Raw genomic sequence first — 22,828 nt, 5'->3', positions numbered from 1 at the left:
TAATATCTAAAGTCCTGTCAGTGTTACATCTGTTTATATTGGCAGCAGGCACCTCTTGCAAAGCTACAGAGTCGACATGTCCCCAAGGGAAGTAAATTCCAAATTCAAACCACTTAACAACCTCAAATGGCTTAAAAAAATCACAAAAGGACTGTGGTAATTATGTGCGTGGGAGAGCCTTCAACACTTAATGCATGCCAAGGCTGGGCTCTTACTGTGTTACTGCATGTTGTCCCTTACACAAGCATGGGTCACCAGATCACCAATTAAAAACAGTGGGAAAAACAACTAGCCATGGCTGGCACGTACCACATTTGCGTTTATGTATTAATTCACCCAATCTTACCTTTGCATCCACTTGACAGTGTATTGTAAATTGACAGATTCTCCCTTTTCTTTCTTTCTTTTCTTTTTTTTTTTTTACCGTGGACAAGAGTGATAATTTCCTGTTGAGACATAATGGTTTTTGGGTTGTGGAAAGGCAACTGTTTATATGGAATAGTTTTCTAGCACATGAAAGCATTGTTATAACACTAGTATCTCATAGGTGACTTTTAGAATTTAAAAAAAGAGATTGTGACAAAATGATACAGAGAGCCGTCCTAGTGACTCTGAGCAGTTTAACAGCATGAAATTCTAACGGTTACCATTCTCTTTAAACAAACTGTTGGGCTAATTGAAACGTTGACATAGTGAAGGTGCTAGATATAAGCCAGTGGATGAGCAGAGTCATTCTTGTTTATACTTAGAAGGGTGCTTATGTCTGTATTAAACTTTATTATAGCCTATCAACAGTGTGGAATATCTCACTTAAATTCACAACTGGCTGTTAGCAGTTGATTAAATGTCACCAAAGTGCAACTGACCTATAGCTAGAGTGGCTAAAAGTTACACAATTGCATGTGTATTTAGGTGAGAAAGTAGAAATAGGGGATGAATAGAAAGAATTTTCAGCACGCTCTACCCATTGTTGCATCTCTTTTTAAGTTTAGTCTTTGTGTAGAGCAGATATGGCCACAGCTGTAGGCTTGTTGACTTTAAAAAGTCAAGACTTTTCATTTTGTTTCATAAAAAAAACAGTCAAAAGTGAAATGATATCATATTTACATAATTACACCCTTTACTTATTACTAGATTAAACACGTCTGGCAGGATTGAGTTTCACAGCTCATGACGTTACATGTGTCGCACACCTTTCTTTTCTTAGGTTTCTTCCTTTCATCATAACAGATTTGAAAGGAAGCATTGGTGCAAATTGTGATATAGCCCTAAAATGATATCATGATACTTCAATTAAATGTATAGTAGTGATATTTATGATTATATAGAAAAACAAACACTGAAAAATGTTTTATTGATACTTGCAGGTGGCTTTAAGTAAATGAGGTAAATTTCTTTTTCCATCCTTATTTTGAAATGAGCTACTGTCATTTGATGACACACTGCCTAATTTGAGGTGTGAATCTATTGAAACAAGGTGCCGGCAGCTGTATTATGCATGTAACATGCTTTGGCACTTGAGTTTAACAATAACTAAAGTTAAAGTCACCTAGAGTAACCTTTCCACCATGTAACCGCCTCTCATATGGAGTGCAGCTAGCAATGCTCAGTTGAGTCATTTGTTTACATTTGGTTTGCACATCACCAGCTGCTAGCATCTCCTCCTTCGTAGCCCGGTTGTACTTGGATCAGTTTGACACAACAGGTAATGTTTACTCTGTGTACAAGTTTGTGATGCACGGTTGAGTAACAGATGTGAACATGAAGGTGGTCATAATTGGACTCTGGTAGGAAGCAATGAAGGCAAATAAACGTGAAATTAAAATCATTTTTTGTTTTTTGGAGTTGGAGTAACTGAACTTTTTCCCACTGTCAGGGTTACATTAATGTTATAAATTTATTGAAGTGGTTCATGGTCCCAGTAATATGATGTGTGTGTTTTTGATGACCCCATTCCTAATGTGCCACAATTTGCTTTGAGCACATTTGTGCTCACTAAAGTATGCACTGTATAAATTTGTAAATATGTGTCATGAGGTTTGCCATTAAATCTACCAGCCTTTGTTCAAAACATCAGATTTACACAATATTTCTTACTCTGATAGACATATTGCCATTAAATATTTCAAACTTTCAAGCTCCTAGTGGAATTATATTTTAAAAAAAACTTCATCCAAGTTTAGAAATTCTAATAAACTTGATAGAACCATCAAATTGTCATCTACATCCCCCCAGAATAGCAAGGGAGGGTGACAAAAACTACCTTCTGCCACACTCTACTTCACCACCTTCACCTTCTTTGGCATAAATGTTTGAATGTTTGATGAGGTGAGAGATATTTAGTGGGTGGAGGGTAATTTTTGTCTCTGTGTGTGGGAGAGGAGTGCATGTCTGTGTATCTGCGTCCTGATGTGTGCATATGTTATTTGTGAATGTTAATGCACAGGCTGCTCCTTCTTGGGTGTTGACTGATAAGGATTTGATGCGTGCTGCCTCCTGAAGAAATCTCACCCAGCCGCCCACTGCATCTTTCTCAGTCCTGCCATACTATCAGCTGACTGCTACGCCCTCACACTCTATATCTCTGGCTACCAAGAACAGTGTGATGGGACACTATACAGGTCCCTTGACTGTGTCGCAACTGTCAACTATGTGATGCTTTCAAGGTGTTATAGCTGTATTGAGCCAGGGTGTATCTTCAATGCAGACAGTTTTTCACTGCCAACAAGACTTCACACAATTCAATTCAATTCAATTCAATTTTATTTATATAGTGCCAAATCACAACAAAAGTCACTTCAAGGCGCTTCATAGATACAGAGAAAAACCCAACAACCATACGACCCCCTATGAGCAAGCACTTTGGCGACAATGGGAAGGTAAAACTCCCTTTTAACAGGAAGAAACCTCCGGCAGAACCAGGCTCAGGGAGGAGCGGGGCCATATGCTGCGACCGGTTGGGGTGAAAGAAGGAAAACAGGATAAAGACATGCTGTGGAAGAGAGACAGAGGTTAATAACAGATATGATTCAATGCAGAGAGGTCTGTTAACACATAGTGAGTGAGAAAGGTGACTGGAAAGGAAAAACTCCATGCATCATGGGAATCCTCGGCAGCCTACGTCTATTGCAGCATAACTAAGGGAGGATTCAGGGTCACCTGGTCCAGCCCTAACTATATGCTTTAGCAAAAAGGAAAGTTTTAAGCCTAAACTTGAAAGTAGAGATAGTGTCTGTCTCCCAAATCCAAACTGGAAGCTGGTTCCACAGAAGAGGGGCCTGAAAACTGAAGGCTCTCCCTCCCATTCTACTTTTAAATACTCTAGGAACAACAAGTAGGCCTGCAGAGCGAGAGCGAAGTGCTCTAATAGGGTGATATGATACTACAAGCTCATTAAGATAAGATGGGGCCTGATTATTTAAGACCTTACTTGACACCACTTGAGAACAACAAATGTGAGGGTTCATGTGTGATTGCCGCCACAACCTCTTGTAAGATTTTTCAAGCGCTAGTATAACTCTGGTGGTGTTTGAAAATCAGTGGCTTCTGTTAGTGTGTGTGTACTCACACATAAGGACACACTGCAGGCCGTGTTGAGAGATGCCAGGCTTTTGGCTAATGGTATTTAGGGAATCACCTTGTTGGTCAAAGAATGCTATTTGTAAAACTGTGTTATCATTGAGATTTTTTCATACTTTTTCTAACAAAGCCCTTAAGTTCAAAATTGTTCTTTGCTGAGGTGTCTGTTACGTGTAGACAAAAGACTGGATCCTCCCTTGAATTAGGTGCCTTTTCTATGCTTGAGTGATTCATGGGTCAGTGGTAAGTGGCTTAATAAGCAAACACAAAAAAGCAATAACCTCTCAAAATGGTCAGGTACAAGCCCTGGATTGAAAATGGGTGTTAAAGCAGCTAAAAAAATGACAAGAAAGTTTGTTTCAAAATAGAAAGACAGGTTTTTTCACCGCACTGTAGATAAACTGAGATGCTAAATTTAAGTATACATATTAGTTATACTTATACAATATATTAGATGGTATATTATATGCATTAGAATAAAATGAAAGTCCATCTGTTTAATAGAATTACAGGATAACTGAGTACTGTAGGAAAGATGTAGAAACTGACATAAACTTGTTAATACACTGAAGTATTTTGCAGTGTTTTTGCAGAATAACGTTCATCGATTCAGCAATAACAATAATACAGTAGCTTTGTTGTAAAGTTTGGGGGCAGTGGGTGTTACATTCCTGAAGCGCTCTGTTTGTTGCATGTGTGGATTTGTCTTTTGAGTGATGTATGGACATCCTGCTACTTCCTTTGAATCCAATCTTTTAATGCCTATGCTGACACTAGATGGTGCTGTGTAGTGCAGCTTGAAAAGAGTTTCATCCGCTACAGAGCTGTGCTTGCATGGCAGCAACATGCCAGTCTGCCTTACTGTTTTTTCCCTTTGATTAAATAAAATTATATCTTTTGATGTATTCTGAGGGGGATGAGGTGGGTGAAAACTGTAAAACAATTTTGTTGAAATCCCTTCTCTTGCAAGACATTACCGCTGCAATACAGAGGCAATCACCTGGTGCTCTGAGACTGCCTACATGTCTCATCCTTGCTGTGTTGAAAGCCAGTCTGCTTCTCACAGTAAGACAAAAAACAAGGATGGCCTCCTTTTTAAAAAAAATTGCATTGCCCTTATCGCCTTTGGTTATGAAGAAAGAACATCATGCAGTGTCGTCACTTATCCTCTTTGGTATTTTTGATTTTGGCTATGATCGGGCTCCTTTTTTCTCTCTCTCTCTATTTTTTGCCTGCTCTCCCACTGCCATGCACTCTCTCTCTCTCTCTTTCTCTCTCTGAGAGCCTTTGAGCACCCTTTTTTATGCTCCTTAGCAGTCAGAGGGATGGAGATAACGATTTAAATGAAGGAGGCTGGGGAAAGGAGAGGAACTGGGAATTTGTCTGATAGGCTGTTCTCAGAGGATATCTGGGGTCAATGAACTTCAAATAATCAACTTTTCTTTGCCACCACACACACACACCGTGCCCACAGTCCTTTTACTTGCTTTCTCTGTGTTTTGCTATTTCATTCTCTCTTATCCTTTTGACACCATTGTACTATGCTGCCCGACACACCGCAAAGTGCCTGTACTTTGATTGGGTGAACACAGGGGAACTGTGTCCTTCTATGTCCATTTTAACACACTTCTCCATATTGTTTCTCTTAATGTCGAAGAAACTCGGGGGGGAGAAAAAGACAGCAGTGCTTAAGAGTTGCAGTTAGTTGCTCTGCTCACTGCCTTGCTCAGTAATTATGATGCTACAAAATATTAAGATGAAGGTAACCTTATTTTCCTCCATCTCTTACTATGTTTTTACTTTAATTGCTTATGTATGCATGTCATTGATTTCTTGGACGAAATGTGGCATTTTTAGCATAAACTAATACCTACTCCAATGATGTGAAAGATAATGAGAGATTTAAGAGGGTTTCAAGGTAAAAGCTGCCGCTTGACACTTCTTCAACTTTTGTAGAATGTTGAAAAAGTCCTCTCCTACCTTTTGCAGTGTCCGTGCTGATAATTGTTGGCTTAATTTGTTTCAGTTGCTGCCCTCTGATGTTTCTGCTTTCATCACAGTGTGATACAGTGCTTTTGCTGTTTGGTGCTCTTAATATGGGGTTTGATCACAAAATATTTAGAGGATTTACTTTTCTCTGGCACAGACTTTTTTACTTATTAAATGGTTTGAACTAAATCCATCGATTTATGTCAGTGCCCACGACCTTATTGTGCAGCATTTCAGACTTACTTATATGTGTAAACCAAGCAGTTAGTGAACAAAGTAAAGGTCAAGACTATTCACAGCCAGTGCCAGGAACTATCCTGGAACATCATCAGAGGTTATACTTTTATCCCACTTACATGACATATAAACCCAATACCGTATTGGTGTCAAGAACTTTTGTTTTTATGGTAAAATGAGAAGGCCTTACACTTACAATAGAAGGTGAGTAAGGTAAGTTTATGCCAACACAAACAAATGCGCGCAGTTTCATGCCAGCCTTGTAAAATTTTTCAACGTTTGTGATTGCTCCTTTCTCAGCTCCTTCACATGCTCTATATAAGAAGTGGGAAAAAAATCTATTCATGATGTACTATTCAACATAGCACATCATGCTTTTAGTTATGCACTTAAAAGTTTAAGTGAATGCCTTCCATAGGCAGCGGTTTGCTCACTGTGCGAAAACTCGGGTCACTGACAACTGATGCGAGGCAATGACGCCTCTCCTAATTGTTTTCTGTCAGCACCAATTTAGCCCCACCGTAACTTCATCTGAGACATCTCTGCCCCTGCTCCTGCTTGCTGATTGCTGCCTCTCCTCAGCTACCGTTAGCGCAGCAGTACTCATCTATTGAGCCATGTAATACAGTTACGTAAAGCTTAATGCAAGACGATGGGGCTTATTGTTGTCCGCCTTCTTCTGCTGACAAGCACTAGCTCATCGCTAATGGGTGTGGGGGTGTAGGTTGGGGGTGGTGTGGGTAGTCCGGAGGAAATCAGTGAAGAAGGCTCTGCTGGCCCTCATGGCTTTGTCCTTTTGCCAGGAAACAATTTGTCGGGGAATTTGACAGCTACAGCCATCCAAAACACTGACACAGGGGATGAGTGACTGCTTGTAGGTCGCAGCCTAAAGAAAGATGGAACGCAAAATGGATAGATCGACAGAAGGGAAGGGAGGGACATTTTAAGAGAGCTACTTGGTTTCATCCTCTCACTAACCACTGCTATGCTTCTAAGAGAGTGTCAAAAGTGAATCACATCCTCGGAACAGTAATTGGTGACTCTCCCAAGCTGTTTCGCAGCAGCAAACTTGTGTTGCTGAAAGAGGGTTTTGACAGTTGTGCTATGTGTCATGTACTGAAATGGGATCTCAGCTCGAGTAACTGGGCCTGCTTGCAACCAGTGATAAAAGTGTCACCTGCATCACATTTTCAGGTTGTGCCACCTTTGACCCTGACTGCATTCAGTGAGTGGCACAGTTGATTACTGAGCGTGGGAGGAAGTGTGACCATTAATGCATGACCTTTAAATGTACTCTGTTTTGCCCTTTCCTGAGCTCTCACGCAGATGTATGCAGACGCAGGTCTGAATTTGGCAGCGTGCCTATGTCTTACATGCTATTTAAAGCAACATTCCAATTTAAAGAAAACATGGTCATATGAAAGAAACAGAGTTGGGGTCGGGCGGCGTTTGTGAATGTTGCATTGTTTGCTGGCTGTGGTTTAATTTAAAACTACAATCCTAATACATCTGTTAGCTGTCAGAGAAGTGACAGAGAGCAATTTCCAAATAAATGAGACTGATGACTGCAGTGGATACAGAGCTCATGGAGAAATTAACAATTTCCTGTATCCTGAACTGTACAGAGAGATCTGCGCAGGGAGTTGTCAGAACATCCTGCTATAGAGACGATTAAAGTCTGCAATAAACTGCATGTACACTAATGCAGTATACTAGTATTATACTGAAATGAAGCAAATCATTTAGAATTGTGCTGAAGATTGTTAATTCAATTCAATTTTGCACATATGGGACAAAATCACAACAGTCATCACAGCGAAAACCCCACCAATCAGCTGACCTCCTCTGAGCAAGCACTTGGTCACAGTGGGAAGGAAAAACTCTGTTTAAACAGGAAGAAAGCTCAGGGAGTGGTGGACATTTGCTGCGAAGACCGGAAAAAAGATAATCTGTTCCTAATGATTAAATGCAGAATGATGAATAAAACAGAGTAAAAAGAGGTGATTGAAGGATAAACACTCAGTGCATTATGGGAGCCTTTGCTAAACAGTAGAGTTGAAACTTAACAAAGCAAAATTGTGAGTAATATGTGACTCTGCTCATGTCTTGGTAAATTAGTGCTGTGGAAATATATGTCACGGTCACTTTGTTTTTTTTCCATTTTTCTTTAACAAAACTGAAAATCCCAGCCCTTCTGGAGGTGTTTTGGCAGCCCATTATTGTTCATCCCAGGAACATTTTGTTCTGTTTTTACTCAAGCATTGCTGTGTTCCCACAATTGACTGCTCACTAAGCTCTCCTTTAGCAACTGTTTCAGACAGTGGTGAGGAAATCATCTCCCCTCTTGCCAGAAGCTATTACATTGTTTTGCCTGAAATGACAACTGTTGCTAGTGGGTTATATTTGCTGTGTTCAGCTTGTAAATGAATCTAATGTTAGTTTCATGGGTTGGTTGACCCTCTCTATTTTTCATCTGCCGTTTTAAAAGGAGAACCCTGTTGAGTGGTGTTATGCACTTGATGTCTGCGGGGAAGTAGATGTGTTGCTTGTGAGCCAGACTTTTCCTTTGAAAATAACATATAAACCCACAAAATGAAGCAGCTCTTTGCTTGTAAGAAGTGTTGATTACTACTGTATGTAGTATACAAGTTGGTTGGTTGGAAAATGGGGGTTAACAAGTTCTTTGCTCTTTCCTCTTCTTGCTTTTTCCACTGATATGTGGAGTATCGCTTTCACCATAACCCCACGCAGACTGATTCAACGTGTTCAGCAATCCGAGGCTTGACAGGCCTGCTGTGTTGTCACAGGTGCAGTTCCGCCTTGTCTCTGTGCCTCGACAAGAGCTGAAGTCGCTCTGTTTATTGTGCTAATTAGAACATCAACATAAGGAAATAGTAAGCTGCTCCTCCGGCAGCATATTAAAAACTCTACTGTTAATATATTGAATGAGCCAATACACACTTGACTGATGGCTTAGTAATTGTGGTTCAGAGTCTTACGCGGGCATGTGTCGCGTTTGGTATTTGACAATCCTTCCATTAGCTGAGCTATAATAAATATCACTCTCTTAATGATCTTTTTATTCTTCTCTCTGTCTCGGTTGTCACTGCCAGGGGATGGAGGATAAACAGTATGTGGAGCAGAAAGCAGTGACATAGGTTGTGGCTGGGTTTATTAAACGTGATGGTGTAGAACTTCTCCTCTGTGCCACAGAGGATTTTATTTGGGTTTTAATTGGCTCACCGACAGGTATTTCCCTTAAGTAGCTGTTTGTGTGCTTTTGAGTGTGCGTGTGTGTGTTGAGTGGTTTTTGTGGGCCCCTGCAGGGTTTAATGATGTTTGCTGAATGAAAAGTATCTTGCGAAGCTCTTCCCAATCAAATGCTTATCAGAACATCTACTTTACTGTAACACCGCTCTGTGAACTCACGAGCCCCTCCCTTGGTCGCAGTTCTTCCGGTCTGCTGGCATTACATAACGGGAGGGTGTAGACCTCCCTCTTGGTGTGGCCCGCTCCCTCAATGAAACCGGTTATATATTTGTTTGCTACTGATCTGAAATGTCATACAAATGTTAATTAAATGTTAATCAAACATCTTAAGCAAAGTAATGTCATCAGGATTTAAAAGTGATATATTTAGCTCATCGGTGGCCTATTCTGAGGGCATTGCTCCCCGGGCCCCCGCCCCCTTCCTTCCAAATGTGAAGCTGAGGCAAGTAAGGCTGCGTGCCGCAGAGACAATATTTCGCCCGCCTAATTAAAATGAATGTCAGTTCTCCCCCCAGTGAGAAGTGCATCAATCTCCCCCTGCGATTGGCCCAGAGTGAGTCTTACCCTGTCAGTGCCTGCCAGCAGTGCCATCCTTCTCCAGACGGATGCAGGGCCCTGGCAGCCAGAGAGGCATTGGTGATGATGTTTGCTCATCTAATGGTTTTCTTGTGAATGGCCTGCTCAGACTGGGGCTGTTTTATTTATTTATTTTTATTTATTTATTTTGGGGGGGGGGGGGGATTTTTTTTTTTTTTAAATGTAGATGAGATTCAGTCCAGACTTGATTTTCATTTAAAATAGCAGTTGCATAAAGAAGTCAGTAGCATTTCAGAGACATTTGAAGCCCAAGCAGCTGTAGAAAAGTCTAATTTAGCTTTTCCTCTCCACTGTTGCATACAGCTCATCACAACTAGGGCAGATTAGACAAATCTGAGTCTGCAGTATATCAGTATATCAGTGCACTGGAGACGAAAAATATTACACGATTAATTTTGAGATATCATGTCGACAGGTTTGTTTTGGAAAAGGTATTTGCTTGGCGTAAACTCTCACGCGCACGCGGTGTCATTAACTTTCAGCGAGTGATTATATCAGCTTATCGTATTACGATTATCTTTTGGTGATTTGAATTTTCATGCAAAGAGGTACGAGTGATCTGATGCTTTGATGAGGAATTGATAATCATCTGAAGCACTTCATATTGTCGCTGTCAGTTAAATGTGTCTGTATTATTTTAAATCAGAAAACTACTGATTATGTTTCTACTTGCCAGAATTTAATAAGGCATATGTCATGAGTTGAGTTTGTCTTATGGATGTTTTTGCACCCCCTCACTGTGAAAAAAACAAAACTCAAATGGTCCATCACTTAATGAGGCTGGTCCAAAGCGGCGGACCAGCCAAGTGATGATAACGTCTGTAAAACTGCTAGAGCGAGGATAAAAACCTCCATCCTGAGCATTTGGTCTGTGCCTAAACTATAATTTTCCTAAAAGCCAGCAAAATATCTGCTAATGGGTTTAAGCGTTTCACTATGCTTCTTTTCAAAAAAACATTCCAGAATAAAATTGAGCGAGTCAAACGCTTAACCGTCAGAGCTATGTCTATCGGTGTGTACTGTCGAACATCAAAGCTCGAATAAAAGACATGCATGTCCACGGCAAATTGGCCTGAGCCTGAGTGACTATCATGAACACCTCCTTGAAGTTGTGCCTGTCAACAGCGAGAGCTGAAAAGGAACACAATTCCTTCCCAAGCTTGATTTGGCCTTGGTGAGCTGAGTAGAGCACAGAAGCCTGCTGGGTTCATTTGGACTACTTGTACAGATGGATGAAAATGTGAGTGGTTTAGTGCTCTTAAGTTAATGATCTCTGTGCATGTTCTCTCACTTCCTTCAGGGCTTCTCATTGTAGAGAATAAGTAGCGGGAGCTGTGGGCCGGTGCCTGTCACAGGGTCTTGGCTGAAATAATGACTCGAACAGCCCAACAGACTGCGGTAATGGTAATAACTGTCAGACTTTGTCTCTCATCAATGCTCACATCCCCCTAATTTAGGATTAATTCCTGCCATTCTCTAGAAAGCCCCGAGTCGATGAGTGTCTTGCCATTTTTCTTTGAGCTTTTCCAAAAATATGTTTCTGCATACTGCTTTATCTCGGCGTATCGCAAACTTGGCTCCTTCATATTTGGGCACATTAAGAAAACTTAAACAGGCACAACAGGAGCCAGTCTGACTTGGTGGTTGTTCCTTAAATTAACGGTGGCTTTCCCCAGCCCCTTTTTATATGTTCTTACTTTTTCTGAGTTAATAAGTTGTAGTAAATTGCACTGGTAAGTGTCTGTTCCTCCAGTTCTTCTTGTCTGCTGGGATATGCGTTTTCAGCTCTCTTTGATGTGCAAAACTCGCCTTCTGTCACCTTTATAATAATTTCCTTCTTCCTGTCTTCTCCTCGGTGTCCCCCAAAAGTTTGATGATTACTTTTCTTGCTCCGGGTTACAGACGTGAGATCTTTGTTTCCACTCTGTATTATGTTTGAGAACAGACACACTTATTTGTCTAGAAATGCTGCAGCGTTATGTTTTACACTTCTAAACAAGGTTGATGGATTCTTCCCTTAGAAAACACTTTACCAGTTGGAGCAATTATGTGTGCGGTGACATTGCTGTTATTGTTTTTGGTTTTTTTTCCCTCAGTGCAACTTTATGAAAAAGTTTGCCGCTTCTCTGGTTTTGCCTCAGGCTTTTGTTTCTATTTTTTCCCCCCTCCCCGGTGCACTATTGAAACAAGTGCAGGGTTGCTCTCTGAGTGAAAGTTAATGGCTCTTATTTTAAATGTAGCCTTTAACGCTCAAATCAACGGTGTAATCACACTTTGGGGAAATTGGCTATTGATCATTCTGCCTTGTCCGACATAGTGACCGGCACAACAGCGAACACGTGGAAAAACAACTTTCAATTCAAATGACAAATTCTTTTGATTAATTCAAATGTTTCCTCCCCAAAACGGCGCGAGTGCAAAGAGTCATACTTTATTGCCAGTGAAATATAATGCAATTGATTTGATGTCTCTCTGCTGTCACCAGCAGGCTTTGGGATTGATTAAGTCTCACTGACACACTGTGGTGCTCAGAATAAGTCGATTCGTCTGACCCTCTCGCCAACTTTCTTCTCACCAGAGGCCCTTAACACAAATGCGTCAGCTGACTGCCTCCTACGGTGCTGTGCTCTTACCACGATACCGTTAAAGCCCTTACACCTGCATGTAGATGTGCCATTGCTCTCGGCTGTCGTGTAATCACGGAAATGAATATTGTAGCGCTTAAGCTCCTGCCTTTTGAATTCTGATGACTGTTTCTGTAGAAGGATTACATGCATATTGTGAATTTTTCTGCCTGGCTTTGAGTGGAACTATTATCCTGTTTGTTTACTCAAACCTCAAGAGTCCCTTTGAGATCCCCTCAGTCCTATTGTTTGCCACCCCACGTTTTTGGTGCTTTATTATTTTATTTTTTTTGCAGTTCATATGTAGATCGCGCTGTCCTGAAGCATTTTAAAACCGCTGTACTGAAACCGTGACAGTGATTCACACTTTGCGTCTAAAAGAGAATTATTTCTTGGTGTGATATCTTTCGTTGCCATTGTTGTAATCGCAGAATTCTGTTTTTGTAAACCTGCCAAAAGAAGAAAAGGCAAAAAAACCCCAAACGCCTCCACTTTGACCTTTAATAACTTCATATTTGTAACTTTGATGGGTGTTTAGCTCACTTCTCATTCCTTTTAGATTCCCATTCAGCTACTTGGTGCAATTCTGAACATGGGCTCAGTTTCCTATGATTGGAAGACTGAAAGTGTGATAAGCATTGAGTTTTGGACAGATAAAAGCTTCTTCTTTTTTTCCAAGGCTGTAGGCGTCCCTATAGAAAAGACCCCCTGATTGGTCTTTTGTCTCTCTCATTCTCTCAGAGCTCGGCCAGCGTTTTTGCTCCCGAATCACTCCTGCAATATATTCACTGAATAATACAAGAGGTGAGCGTTGGGTCATGTGCGAGACACTCATTTTGTTCTTTCCCTCATGTTCTGCACAGAGCACAGAGACGTTACAGACACAAAGTACGAAAAAAAAAAAAAAGAGACACATTAGATAAATTGCCTTGCAATTTTTACTGGCTACTCCCTGTGCCATAAAATGATCTTTCTCTAGTCTACTCATTTGAACAAAATCATCGCTTTGAAAATAGACTTGTTTGATTTAACATTTCATATAAAACATCCTATTAATTCAACCCCCATGAAATAGAAAAACAGGCAATGCCTGAACGGGGAATACAGTGCTATCTGTTTTATGTCTGCCATATAGTTCTGAAGTTAAAAAAATTGTTGTTAATGTCTGTGCTACTAGAGGGTAAAATTATAGTCTGAAACTGGCTCCCTTTCAAGAAGAACGGAGTATTGATCAGCAACTTTGGCCACTTGAGATATGTGAGGCTTTAAAGAGTTTTTTAGATGGAATAACAGACCTTTAATGGCAGGACTGGGTACTCTCCTGCTTAATTCCCTCTAAAGTGTCACACAAGCGACAACCATAGTGTTTACATGAGTGTGAAATTGGCAGGTATCTCAGCCCAAACACAAAAACCAAACACAAAGTCCGAAGGTTGGTTTGTCAGTATAAAAGGAAGTAAACGGCAGTCGAAGAACTTAATAAACACTGCAGGATTAGGTGTTCGTCTATTGTATATTATAAAAGCGAATATTCAAATTTGCTGTCAAGCAGGGAGCTGACATGAATTTAACCTTTACACCTTTACCACACGTAGTCCCTGCTGCAGTGCACTTTCACTTGTAGTATTCAAAATGTCAGCTCCATTAAGCTATCTGAACACTTCACTTTGGGCTTTGTTAACTGGGCAGTGAAATTACTTTGCATAATTCATAGTAAACTGACATTTTGAAGCAGCCCTCAACAGAAAAACAAAGAGTGCACTGGTTATTTTTCACAGGAATAGAACAAAATGATCTAAGTTTAAGCTTACATGACAAGGACCTCTTTTGCAAAGGTCAGTGCACCGCGGTGCTGTAAGAAAAATCTCTCAAGGAGGGACACCGTGGTAGATGGCTTGGTCAACAAAAGATACTACAATAACCATGACCGCACAGATCACAATTTATTTAAGAAAGCAGTGCACAGAAATGCACTAGTCTTGCTTTTCATTCACCTTAGATGGTGTTTCATCATGCCATATTGGATTTGTAGGTATATTAATTGTGGTGGAAACTGGCAGCTAATTAAATAGCATGCAGTCATTGCTGTGACAGTCACCCCTTTCTCTTTCATTTAAATAGAAATGTGATATCGCACCGAAAAGTCTTCGTTCGTTCTTCTTCTGAATCTTTCGTTGATATTATGAAAGTAGAATTTTATGAATGTGGGCGTTCGTTTGTTTTTATCTTTTCAGTGAAAAATGTCTGATAAAAACTATGCTTTATTTCAGTGAAATCGAGAAGGATGTCACAACACATATATACTCATCTTCTCCCACTATACATTTCATCTAAAATGTCTTAACTGATTTAGAGATGTGCCTGTCGATTACACGACATCCCTATTTTTCAGAGCACTGGGATTAATTCCTGTGTTTGCGTGCTCTACCCTAGGCGTGCTTGAAATGGATGAACTTCCAACCAGTGTTTATCTGTATCACATCCTATTTAGAGAGAAAGTGTCCACTTACTGTTAATGCCAGTGTCTAATCTGGCTACAGTCCCACTAGAGAGTCCTGTATGATTTTAAGTGGATTGAGTGACTAAAATAATTATTTATTTACAGCCAATCTGAGTTTTTGACAATATTACTGATTACACAGTGTCCTGATTGGTAAGTTCAAGATTTACAAGTGATTGCAACATCCACTCTTGAGGCTAAAAGATAACTACAGCAATTGTTAGGAGTTGAATCTCAACAGAAACTGTATCCAAAATTGTATACTCCAGCTGGTTGTGGTGACTGTTATCAGGTAGCTCCTGCTGCTGCTGTTAGTTTAGTGTGTTAAACAGCAAATGCCATAACATGGATTGTGGAGCATAATGTTATTTATGCTTAAAGAAAATGGTTTTACTACAAATAGAAAGCCTGGAGAGCCTATCAAGAACATAATCAGTATGGCCCTGCATTTATTTGGGCCTTTTGCCTTTGTTAGACAGTGGAGAGCGAACAGGAAAGCCGGGAGACAGGCTGGCAGCAGATACCCAGCAGAGGGGGTTTGGGTTGGACTCTGACCCAGGTTGCTGCATTTCAGCCTTGCAGCACCTGCTCACCCCATCAGCCCAACTGGTGCCCATCCTGCTTTTATTTTTAAATCTGGGAAAGTTCCATAAATCTCTTAATGGCCTGGCCCCCCCCTACCTCTCGGAGCTACTACAACCATATACACCTGCCCGTTCCCTTAGGTCCGCCAATCAGCAACTCCTTAAGGTACCGAAAACTAAGTATAAACTTAAAGGTGATCGTGCTTTTGCTGTAGCTGCTCCAAAGTTGTGGAATGATCTGCCCTTGCATGTTAGGCAGGCCTCTTCTCTCTCTGAATTTAAAAGTCTTCTTAAAACATATTTATTCGCTGAAGCCTTTGGCATTGATTAGAGGGGTTGACTCAATTTGTTTTAACATGTTTCAATTTATTGTATCTATTTATTTTATTGTATCTCATTTTAATTTTCCTTACGTATGCTATTAACATGTACAGCACTTTGTGAAACTCTGGTTTTATGTTAAAGTGCTTTAGAAATAAAGTTGGTATGGTATGGTATGGTATGGTATAAGGCCTACAAGGCCATACGATAACATGATGTGTAATTGGGAACTCTGCTGAAAGATGGTACTGGATTGTGAATGAACATCTTGAACTCTAGTGGCAAACAGGAAACAGAAACACAATTACACAAATGCTGCTCCCATCTGGAATAGCCTCTGTGGTACTAAGTAAGATATGTTCTGTCTAGTGAATTTTTGACTGGATCTATCATGGTGAAGACTCTTTTAACCTTTTGGCTGCTCTCCTTTTATATACTGAAGTAAAAAGTGACTTTATGGAAAAGCAGTTCTGCTTTGCTCTCCTACCTTCCCAGACGATGGGACTTAACTTTTTATATAGAATGAAGAAAGAACTGAAACCACCACACTCTGAATATCATTACTTTTTTTTAGTTGACCTTTGCAAGAGTGGTTTTAGATTAGTTTGTAGATTATATGGCACAAAATTAGCTAAAATCTCCTCAACACATTGCATGGATAATTGTATTCTATTGTACCATTAACAGGTACTGTATGACATTTAGAATAAAGACACTACTTTTATGACTGATTTTCTATAGTGCCAGATTATGGTGTTACATTAAAGAACTATTCTCAGTGGAATTTGAAGCATTCAGCAAACTATTACATGGCCGGCTTTGTCTTGGAGCAGTGTGGGGCTAGTAGGCTTGTTGTGTATTCTGTCCTGTCCTGCCTATGATTGATTACAATCGTCTGAGGCTGACCAGCTTATTAATCGATTCAGCAAAACCACTGAGTCTCTCTGTGGATGATTTAAAGCAGAATGTTTTTTTACTTTTCCTGGGACGGCTGAAGTAGAGCCTCAGCGGCACTGATTGTAAATCATGTTCAAACACAGCAAAGCTGCTTCCAAAACGTGTGTGCGATGTGGGATTTAGAGAATGCTCAGTGCTAACGACAAGCATCACCATGCCACACAGTTTTAAGGCCTCTTGCAGTTCATTTTTGTGATTAGAGATAAGGATTTACAAGTTGGCAAATTAAATTATGTTTTTGTTCTTTGGTCGTACTTGGAGACTGTTAATGCTCTGCTTTATAAATTAAATAACTTTATCAATTGATCACAGTTAAACACTGTAAAAGATTGTAATTATTCAGTTGGATGAAAGAGAAAAGACTACATTCGGTTTAGTTTTTACAACAGTTTAATCGCTGGTTTCTTTTTGCGAGATCATCATATCAATGTCTGAATTCCCTATTCTTCTGTCGTTTTCCATCACACAGCTATCTGCTACCTCTACATCCCGCGCTGCTTTCTTGCATAGCCTTCGTTGGGGGATTTGGTGTCCCTTCCAGGAGCCAGCTGAGTGGAAGGGGGAAGAGATACAGCTTGTATTGCAAGGAGGTGCAAAGCCAAACCCTCATGGAGCCATGGTCTACAGCACAGAGGTGTCTGCCAAAGCTCAGAGCCCTGCACCAATCTCAGCTCCAGGCACAGCTCAGGTAATACAATGGCACAGAAGAATGCTTTTGTCGAAAGACTAAAATGTGAAGAATCCACTGAAAGGTGTTTAAACGAGGTTTTTCAGCAGCCTTCAATACTCACAACACTGCTTCCCTGAATTCAAAAGCTTTCACATCATCTACATTCGCACTTGGGTTTCATGCTAGGCCCCCGTACAGTACCGTTCAAGGTCAGGTTCTATCATCCCTGAAGGCTCTACTCTGAAATTCTGCATGATATTTTATAGCATGGATGTAGGCAGCTGTCTGCAAGTGACATTGTTTTGGTGACGGTATCAAAAATTTCAAAGGGTGCCCAAGTCGTCCTAATATGACTTAACTTTTCACACCTTGCAGAGGATTGCAACACTGCTTGGGTGTTTGGAAATAACTGCATGTCACTATCACGTCTTCTTTCTTCTGTCAGCTTTTTCATTCGTTTCCCTGCAGAATCTGAACTCTTCATTCTGTTTTTTGTTTTGTTTTTGTTTTTTTTGTTGAAATGTCTGAAACTTCCTTCTCTCAAGGAGGTCTCAGAAGCAAAGGATATGATCAAATTTTGGCTGTCATCCAGCCTGGAAAGGAAGGCATCCAGCCCAAAGCCATCCCTGAGGATAAAACAGGTAGACGTGCCTCGCCAGAGAAGATCACCTTCATCACCTTCACAGGGTAAATATCATTATGTAATTCATAATAGCTTTTTAAGCACACATTAATTGGAAAGCTCATACAAAGACTTTTCCTCCACAAAAAGACATAAAAGGCTATTCACTGCTTACATCTATAATTTTTTAAAATGGAAAGAGTGTAGTCTGATTTCTGTGCATGCGTGTGTTTATAGGTTGGGTGCACTTCAATAGTGCAACGGCACCTGTTTGCAATCAGCCAAACTTTGAAGCAACAGGCATCGAACTAGCCTGTCTTGTGCACATGTTATCTCAATAGAGCCACCTGCTCTCTACGTGATCAATATACTTTATGATTGGAGTCTGGGGGGAATAAAGGATACACCTAAAGGGATTGGTGAAGACGTTGGCTGTCCATTAGGGCCTCTCTGATATTAAACCTGCATTACTTTGCAAAATCATCTTACATCTGCTCTCAGAGTGGAAATTCCATGTCCCTCGATTTTTGTTTTGTTTGTTTGTTTCGTGTTTTTTTAATTGATCTTAGTCTAGCCGCTCACCCAGGAGCAGTTTGTTTTGGGAGGCCCTACAAGGAATACATTGCCCCAGACTACGCAGCTCATAAGATCATGTGGACACACAAAGCCCTTCACAAAAATAAGGTGGCAGTTCACGGACTGGGAAATTAAATTTAATAAATATAGTGACTCAAAATAACTGCTCAAATAAGTGCCCAGAGGCGTTTCAGGATGATTGCTTCTACAAGAATATTGCATATTACCAAAATATTGTTGGTGGTTTGTAATATTGTTAAAGCTGCTGAATGTGGTGAAACTGTTTAATGTTTAAACTGGAATTATTCTTTAATATTTTGCAGTAAGACACAATTCACAGTTCAAGAACAAGCTCCACAGCTATCAAGTGAAAACATATGACTGATGATTGATTTTAATGAAAGCCTGTGTTTAGACAGTGCACACTGTCTTTGTGCTTTTTCAGCAACTCAACTTCTGCAGACATTCAAAAAGTAGATGTGATGGATATCAGGGTAAAGAATATCAAAGTGGTGCTAAAAAACATATTCATGATTCATAATAAGCAATAAGTAACGGTAAGATACTCTTACTGTGGGACTCTCTTTGTTGAGGTTTTTGTGGTAAAGCTTTGAAAAACATTTTTCCAGAAAGAACATATCAGCCATGCATATTGGTTCTTCTTTGCTTTCCGTAAGCATTACGATGAAGAGTGTAAAATTAAGTCTGAACCGTGCCCCTTATTTGTCACATTGGTAGGGGGTTATCAGTGGATGCTGTTGGATTTCTCCAGCAGAAGCTTCTTCTTCTTCTTCTTTTTTTTTTAAAATCTTTTACAATTAAGCGCGGATGTTCCACGATACTCTAAAAATAACTGCTGAACCCTGAGCTTTGGAGGCCTCCCACTGAAACAAAGTTCTGATTAAATATTCCACATCCTGCACGCAGCCAAAGATAAATGATGTGCCACTGCCTGCATCTCTTATTGAAACACAAACTGCTGATTTGCTCTGTGTCTGCCAGTGAATTGATTAAAAAAGTGTAGTAAACACTGCATACAGCCACTCAATCCCGGTGACAGCAGAAAAAACTTGAGTGGACCCAGGCTGTATGCTCGATGATTTACCTTCCTAATGATGCTGTTAACTTTTGAGACAAGAATGCGGTTGATCAGGGGTCTACTTCATTGGTGTGTAGAGAAAGCTTCTGGCAGTGCGCATTGTCAGTAATGACATTTTAATCAGTGTTCGCGCGTCTTCAGAGGGTTGCCCAAGAAGCTTGAATGATTTGGGCTGGTGTTCAGAGGAGAATGAGACCATGAATCACTGCCATTCTTTGATTTAGGCAACTTGATCATCCTCAACTTTGTTTTTTTTCCAAGACTGCATTTGCATGGATTTAAACATATGCCAGAAAGGATGCTTTAAACTGGAGATAGCTAATTTAAATGCACCCTCCATCTGAAATTCGCTGTTATTGATGCATTCATGTCAGAAAGAACCTGATCTCAGAAGGATTCTTTAACTCATACGGTACATGCTGACTTTGCATTACAATGTTGGAAATTCTGAAGTCTGTACGCTTTTATTAATCTATAATTTAGTCGCTTAATTCCTTGTCGTTTACGTGACCATCATGCATCGCTCCCTGTTGATACTGATGAGCTAAGAAGAAGATCAGGGAGCATATCTGGCTGGTTAGACGCAGATGTTTTTAAATTAATTTTAATGGGCCGTCGTCCTTACGTAGCTGTATAACTTTACTGCTCGTAAAGGTGTCTGAATTCACCAGCCGCACATGTGGTAGTTCACTCATCTGTCGAGAAGGCCTCTGAGGGATCACAAATAAATGGCTAATTGCACATTAGTTCAGCTAATGAGGTGATACACACTCTCCGTGGGCTCGAGAAGTAAAAACAGTGAGAAAGCCCTAAAAACAAAATGGCTGCCAGAGGGGGTGGGGGTGGGGGGGCATGCCAGAGCACATTTGTGAAACAGAGCCAGCCAGTGCAGCACCATGTCCACTCTGTGTGCACGTAGTCCGAACAGATGGGAGCTACACTAAGACACCCCAGGCAAACCGAAGCAATTTCCAAAAGGCCAGTCAAGCCCAGCACGGAGAGCGAGACAGCGTGAGGGAGAGGGAGGACAAAGGGATGCTAGAGAACCTTTCATTTCAGTATTACCATGGCTACGAACCAAAAATCTCAGGAAGCATTGTCAGACTTTAAAGTCAGTGTGAAATTTAAATCCAACTCACCTCCTTATCTGTGTGAAATTGGATAGATTTGCTAGGTCTGTAAATAGTTAGGTATTCCAGTGCTCTGCGCGGCTATATACTCCACTGTGCACTGCACTGAGTAAACATTATCACAGTGTATTTTTTTATACCTCAAGATGTCAGCTCACCGCAAATCCAATCATCAGGAAAGCAATTACAAAGGTGGCATTTTGCAGTCAACTTCTATTCCCTCTCACAAGCTAATATTCCACTGAATGTCTAACCAAACTATAAAATGAACTGTGCTACCAGGTGCAGAAAGCATGTGGAAGATATTACAATGTTGTTAATTAACCTTGTTAAACAATGAACTGGAGCTGTTAGCACATTTCCAGATGAATAATGAAGACTTCAGCATGAATACGTCGTAGAAGTGGAAGGCTTTTACAGATGTGTACATTTCTAGGTTGAATGCCTTTATCTTCTTTGTTGTGCGTTTGTTTTTCTTTTTTCTAGATCGGAAACGCATTCCACCAGCTTCTCCTCCAGAATCTCCTCAAGGCCCCGGGGTAAGACACCGTCTCACCTATTGAATTTTACAGGTGACCTATAATACTGGCCGGCCAAGAAAGCTTCTCTCTAAAGTTCCAAGTTAATACTTAAAACAAGTAAACCCTTTTTAAAGCTGTCTTTTATACTCATACTTATTTCAAAAGGAACCTGTGTCAGTAGGTCCACACAGACTCTTTTACACAAACAATTAGTCAAAAGGTCAGTCCATTACCTGCTCCAGTCATCTGTCATTTATTTACCTGCACTAATGTTTGCAGGAACTTTGCTCTGTCTCAACTCTTTACTGAGAAAAACATGTCACCCTTTAGCTGTTAACCGTACAAATTCCTCCAGCGGGAACATTTCAATTCTTTGGAAGCAGTCCTCTTGAAATTATATATTTAGAATAGCTTTAGCAGGGTCATGTGGGTTCTATGATAAAACTGCAATTTTTCATGTTGTGTTCTATTATGGTGCACTATTGAATGCTTGGAAATATTACAGCAGCAGAGGGGAAGGCACACAGGCTGTGTGGTTTACACAAACAATGGGGTTTTCTTCCTGTGACCCTGGCAATAAAACTTTTGTGTTTTATTCTGCTGTTACCTGAGTGAAGCAAGAAAAAAGCAAACGCAGTGTCTGCACTTTTTGAAAGGAACTGTTATGAATGCATTTTGGTTGAAAGCTGACCTGGATAGATTCCCGCCCGCAGAAAGCTCCTCTAGCTGCCCCTTGTACATGGACACAGCTCCCCTTACATGCTCTTTAGACAGGGATCATTAATTCTGAGAGACCCACACTTAGGTTTTGTCTGGTTTGTCGACAGAGATTGCAGGTCAGGTCTATAAATTTAAAAAGAAAAAAAAAAAGTCAAGAAAAATTCATTATCTGACCCAGATCTCTCAACAACACTAGAACTGGGAGACATAATTAAAGAAAAGCACGGGGCCTCTCGCAAACACCCCCCTCTCAATTCCCATCCTGTCACAGAGTGACACTTTGTTTGTAGTTGCACTCACAGCACCCTTCATTAATGTGTAACGTATAAATACAGTGGCAGCGTTGACTTCTTTTCTCTAAGAAGAACATCACAACATGGCTTAGGTGTGCAAAGTGACGTCTGGACAAACAAAAACATTTCTAGAGAAATGTCCTTTGGACACACAAGGCCAAATGGAGATGTAGTGCACAGTGCCACATTTGGTGAAAACTAAAATTGTCATGCTAACTGTCAAGCTTGGTGGCAGAGGGGTGATGATTTGGGCAGTCCAGAGAGCTGTGCATAAACAAATACCTCCAAACCTCAATGAAAAGAAGTTCATAATAATGTGAGAGAGTCATACATAGAACGATTGCTTCAAAATAGAACAGAAAGTAACAGGACACTTAACTCAAAAATTTGAAGATGTAGAGAGTGCGCAGTCAGAATGGTACCAATCACTAGTGAATATGGTTTGTTAAAGGGTAAAATGTAAGCCATCCTCAGCATGAAAACGGCAAATGCAAAGACGAGGTGAGGTTCAAACATCAATGAACAAAGAGGACTTATAT

The 22,828-nt window shown here is 40.5% G+C and overlaps 1 protein-coding gene across 1 annotated transcript in view; it reads left to right on the top strand.

The window, feature by feature from the left end:
• nphp4 (nephronophthisis 4) overlaps positions 1 to 22,828 on the top strand; it is a 170,258-nt gene that overhangs the window by 64,255 nt on the left and 83,175 nt on the right. The window contains exons 9-11 of the mRNA XM_080295371.1: positions 17,128 to 17,346; positions 17,874 to 18,015; positions 21,242 to 21,294. Of these exons, the coding sequence (XP_080151497.1) occupies positions 17,128 to 17,346; positions 17,874 to 18,015; positions 21,242 to 21,294 (414 nt within the window). The remainder of the gene's footprint in view (positions 1 to 17,127; positions 17,347 to 17,873; positions 18,016 to 21,241; positions 21,295 to 22,828) is intronic.

The sequence above is a fragment of the Astatotilapia calliptera genome, chromosome 20 (assembly GCF_964374335.1).
Source record: "Astatotilapia calliptera chromosome 20, fAstCal68.1, whole genome shotgun sequence".
NCBI classification, from domain to species: domain Eukaryota; kingdom Metazoa; phylum Chordata; class Actinopteri; order Cichliformes; family Cichlidae; genus Astatotilapia; species Astatotilapia calliptera.
The sequence above is the reverse complement of the archived record's forward strand: the minus strand, read 5'-3'. Positions and strand labels throughout refer to the sequence as shown.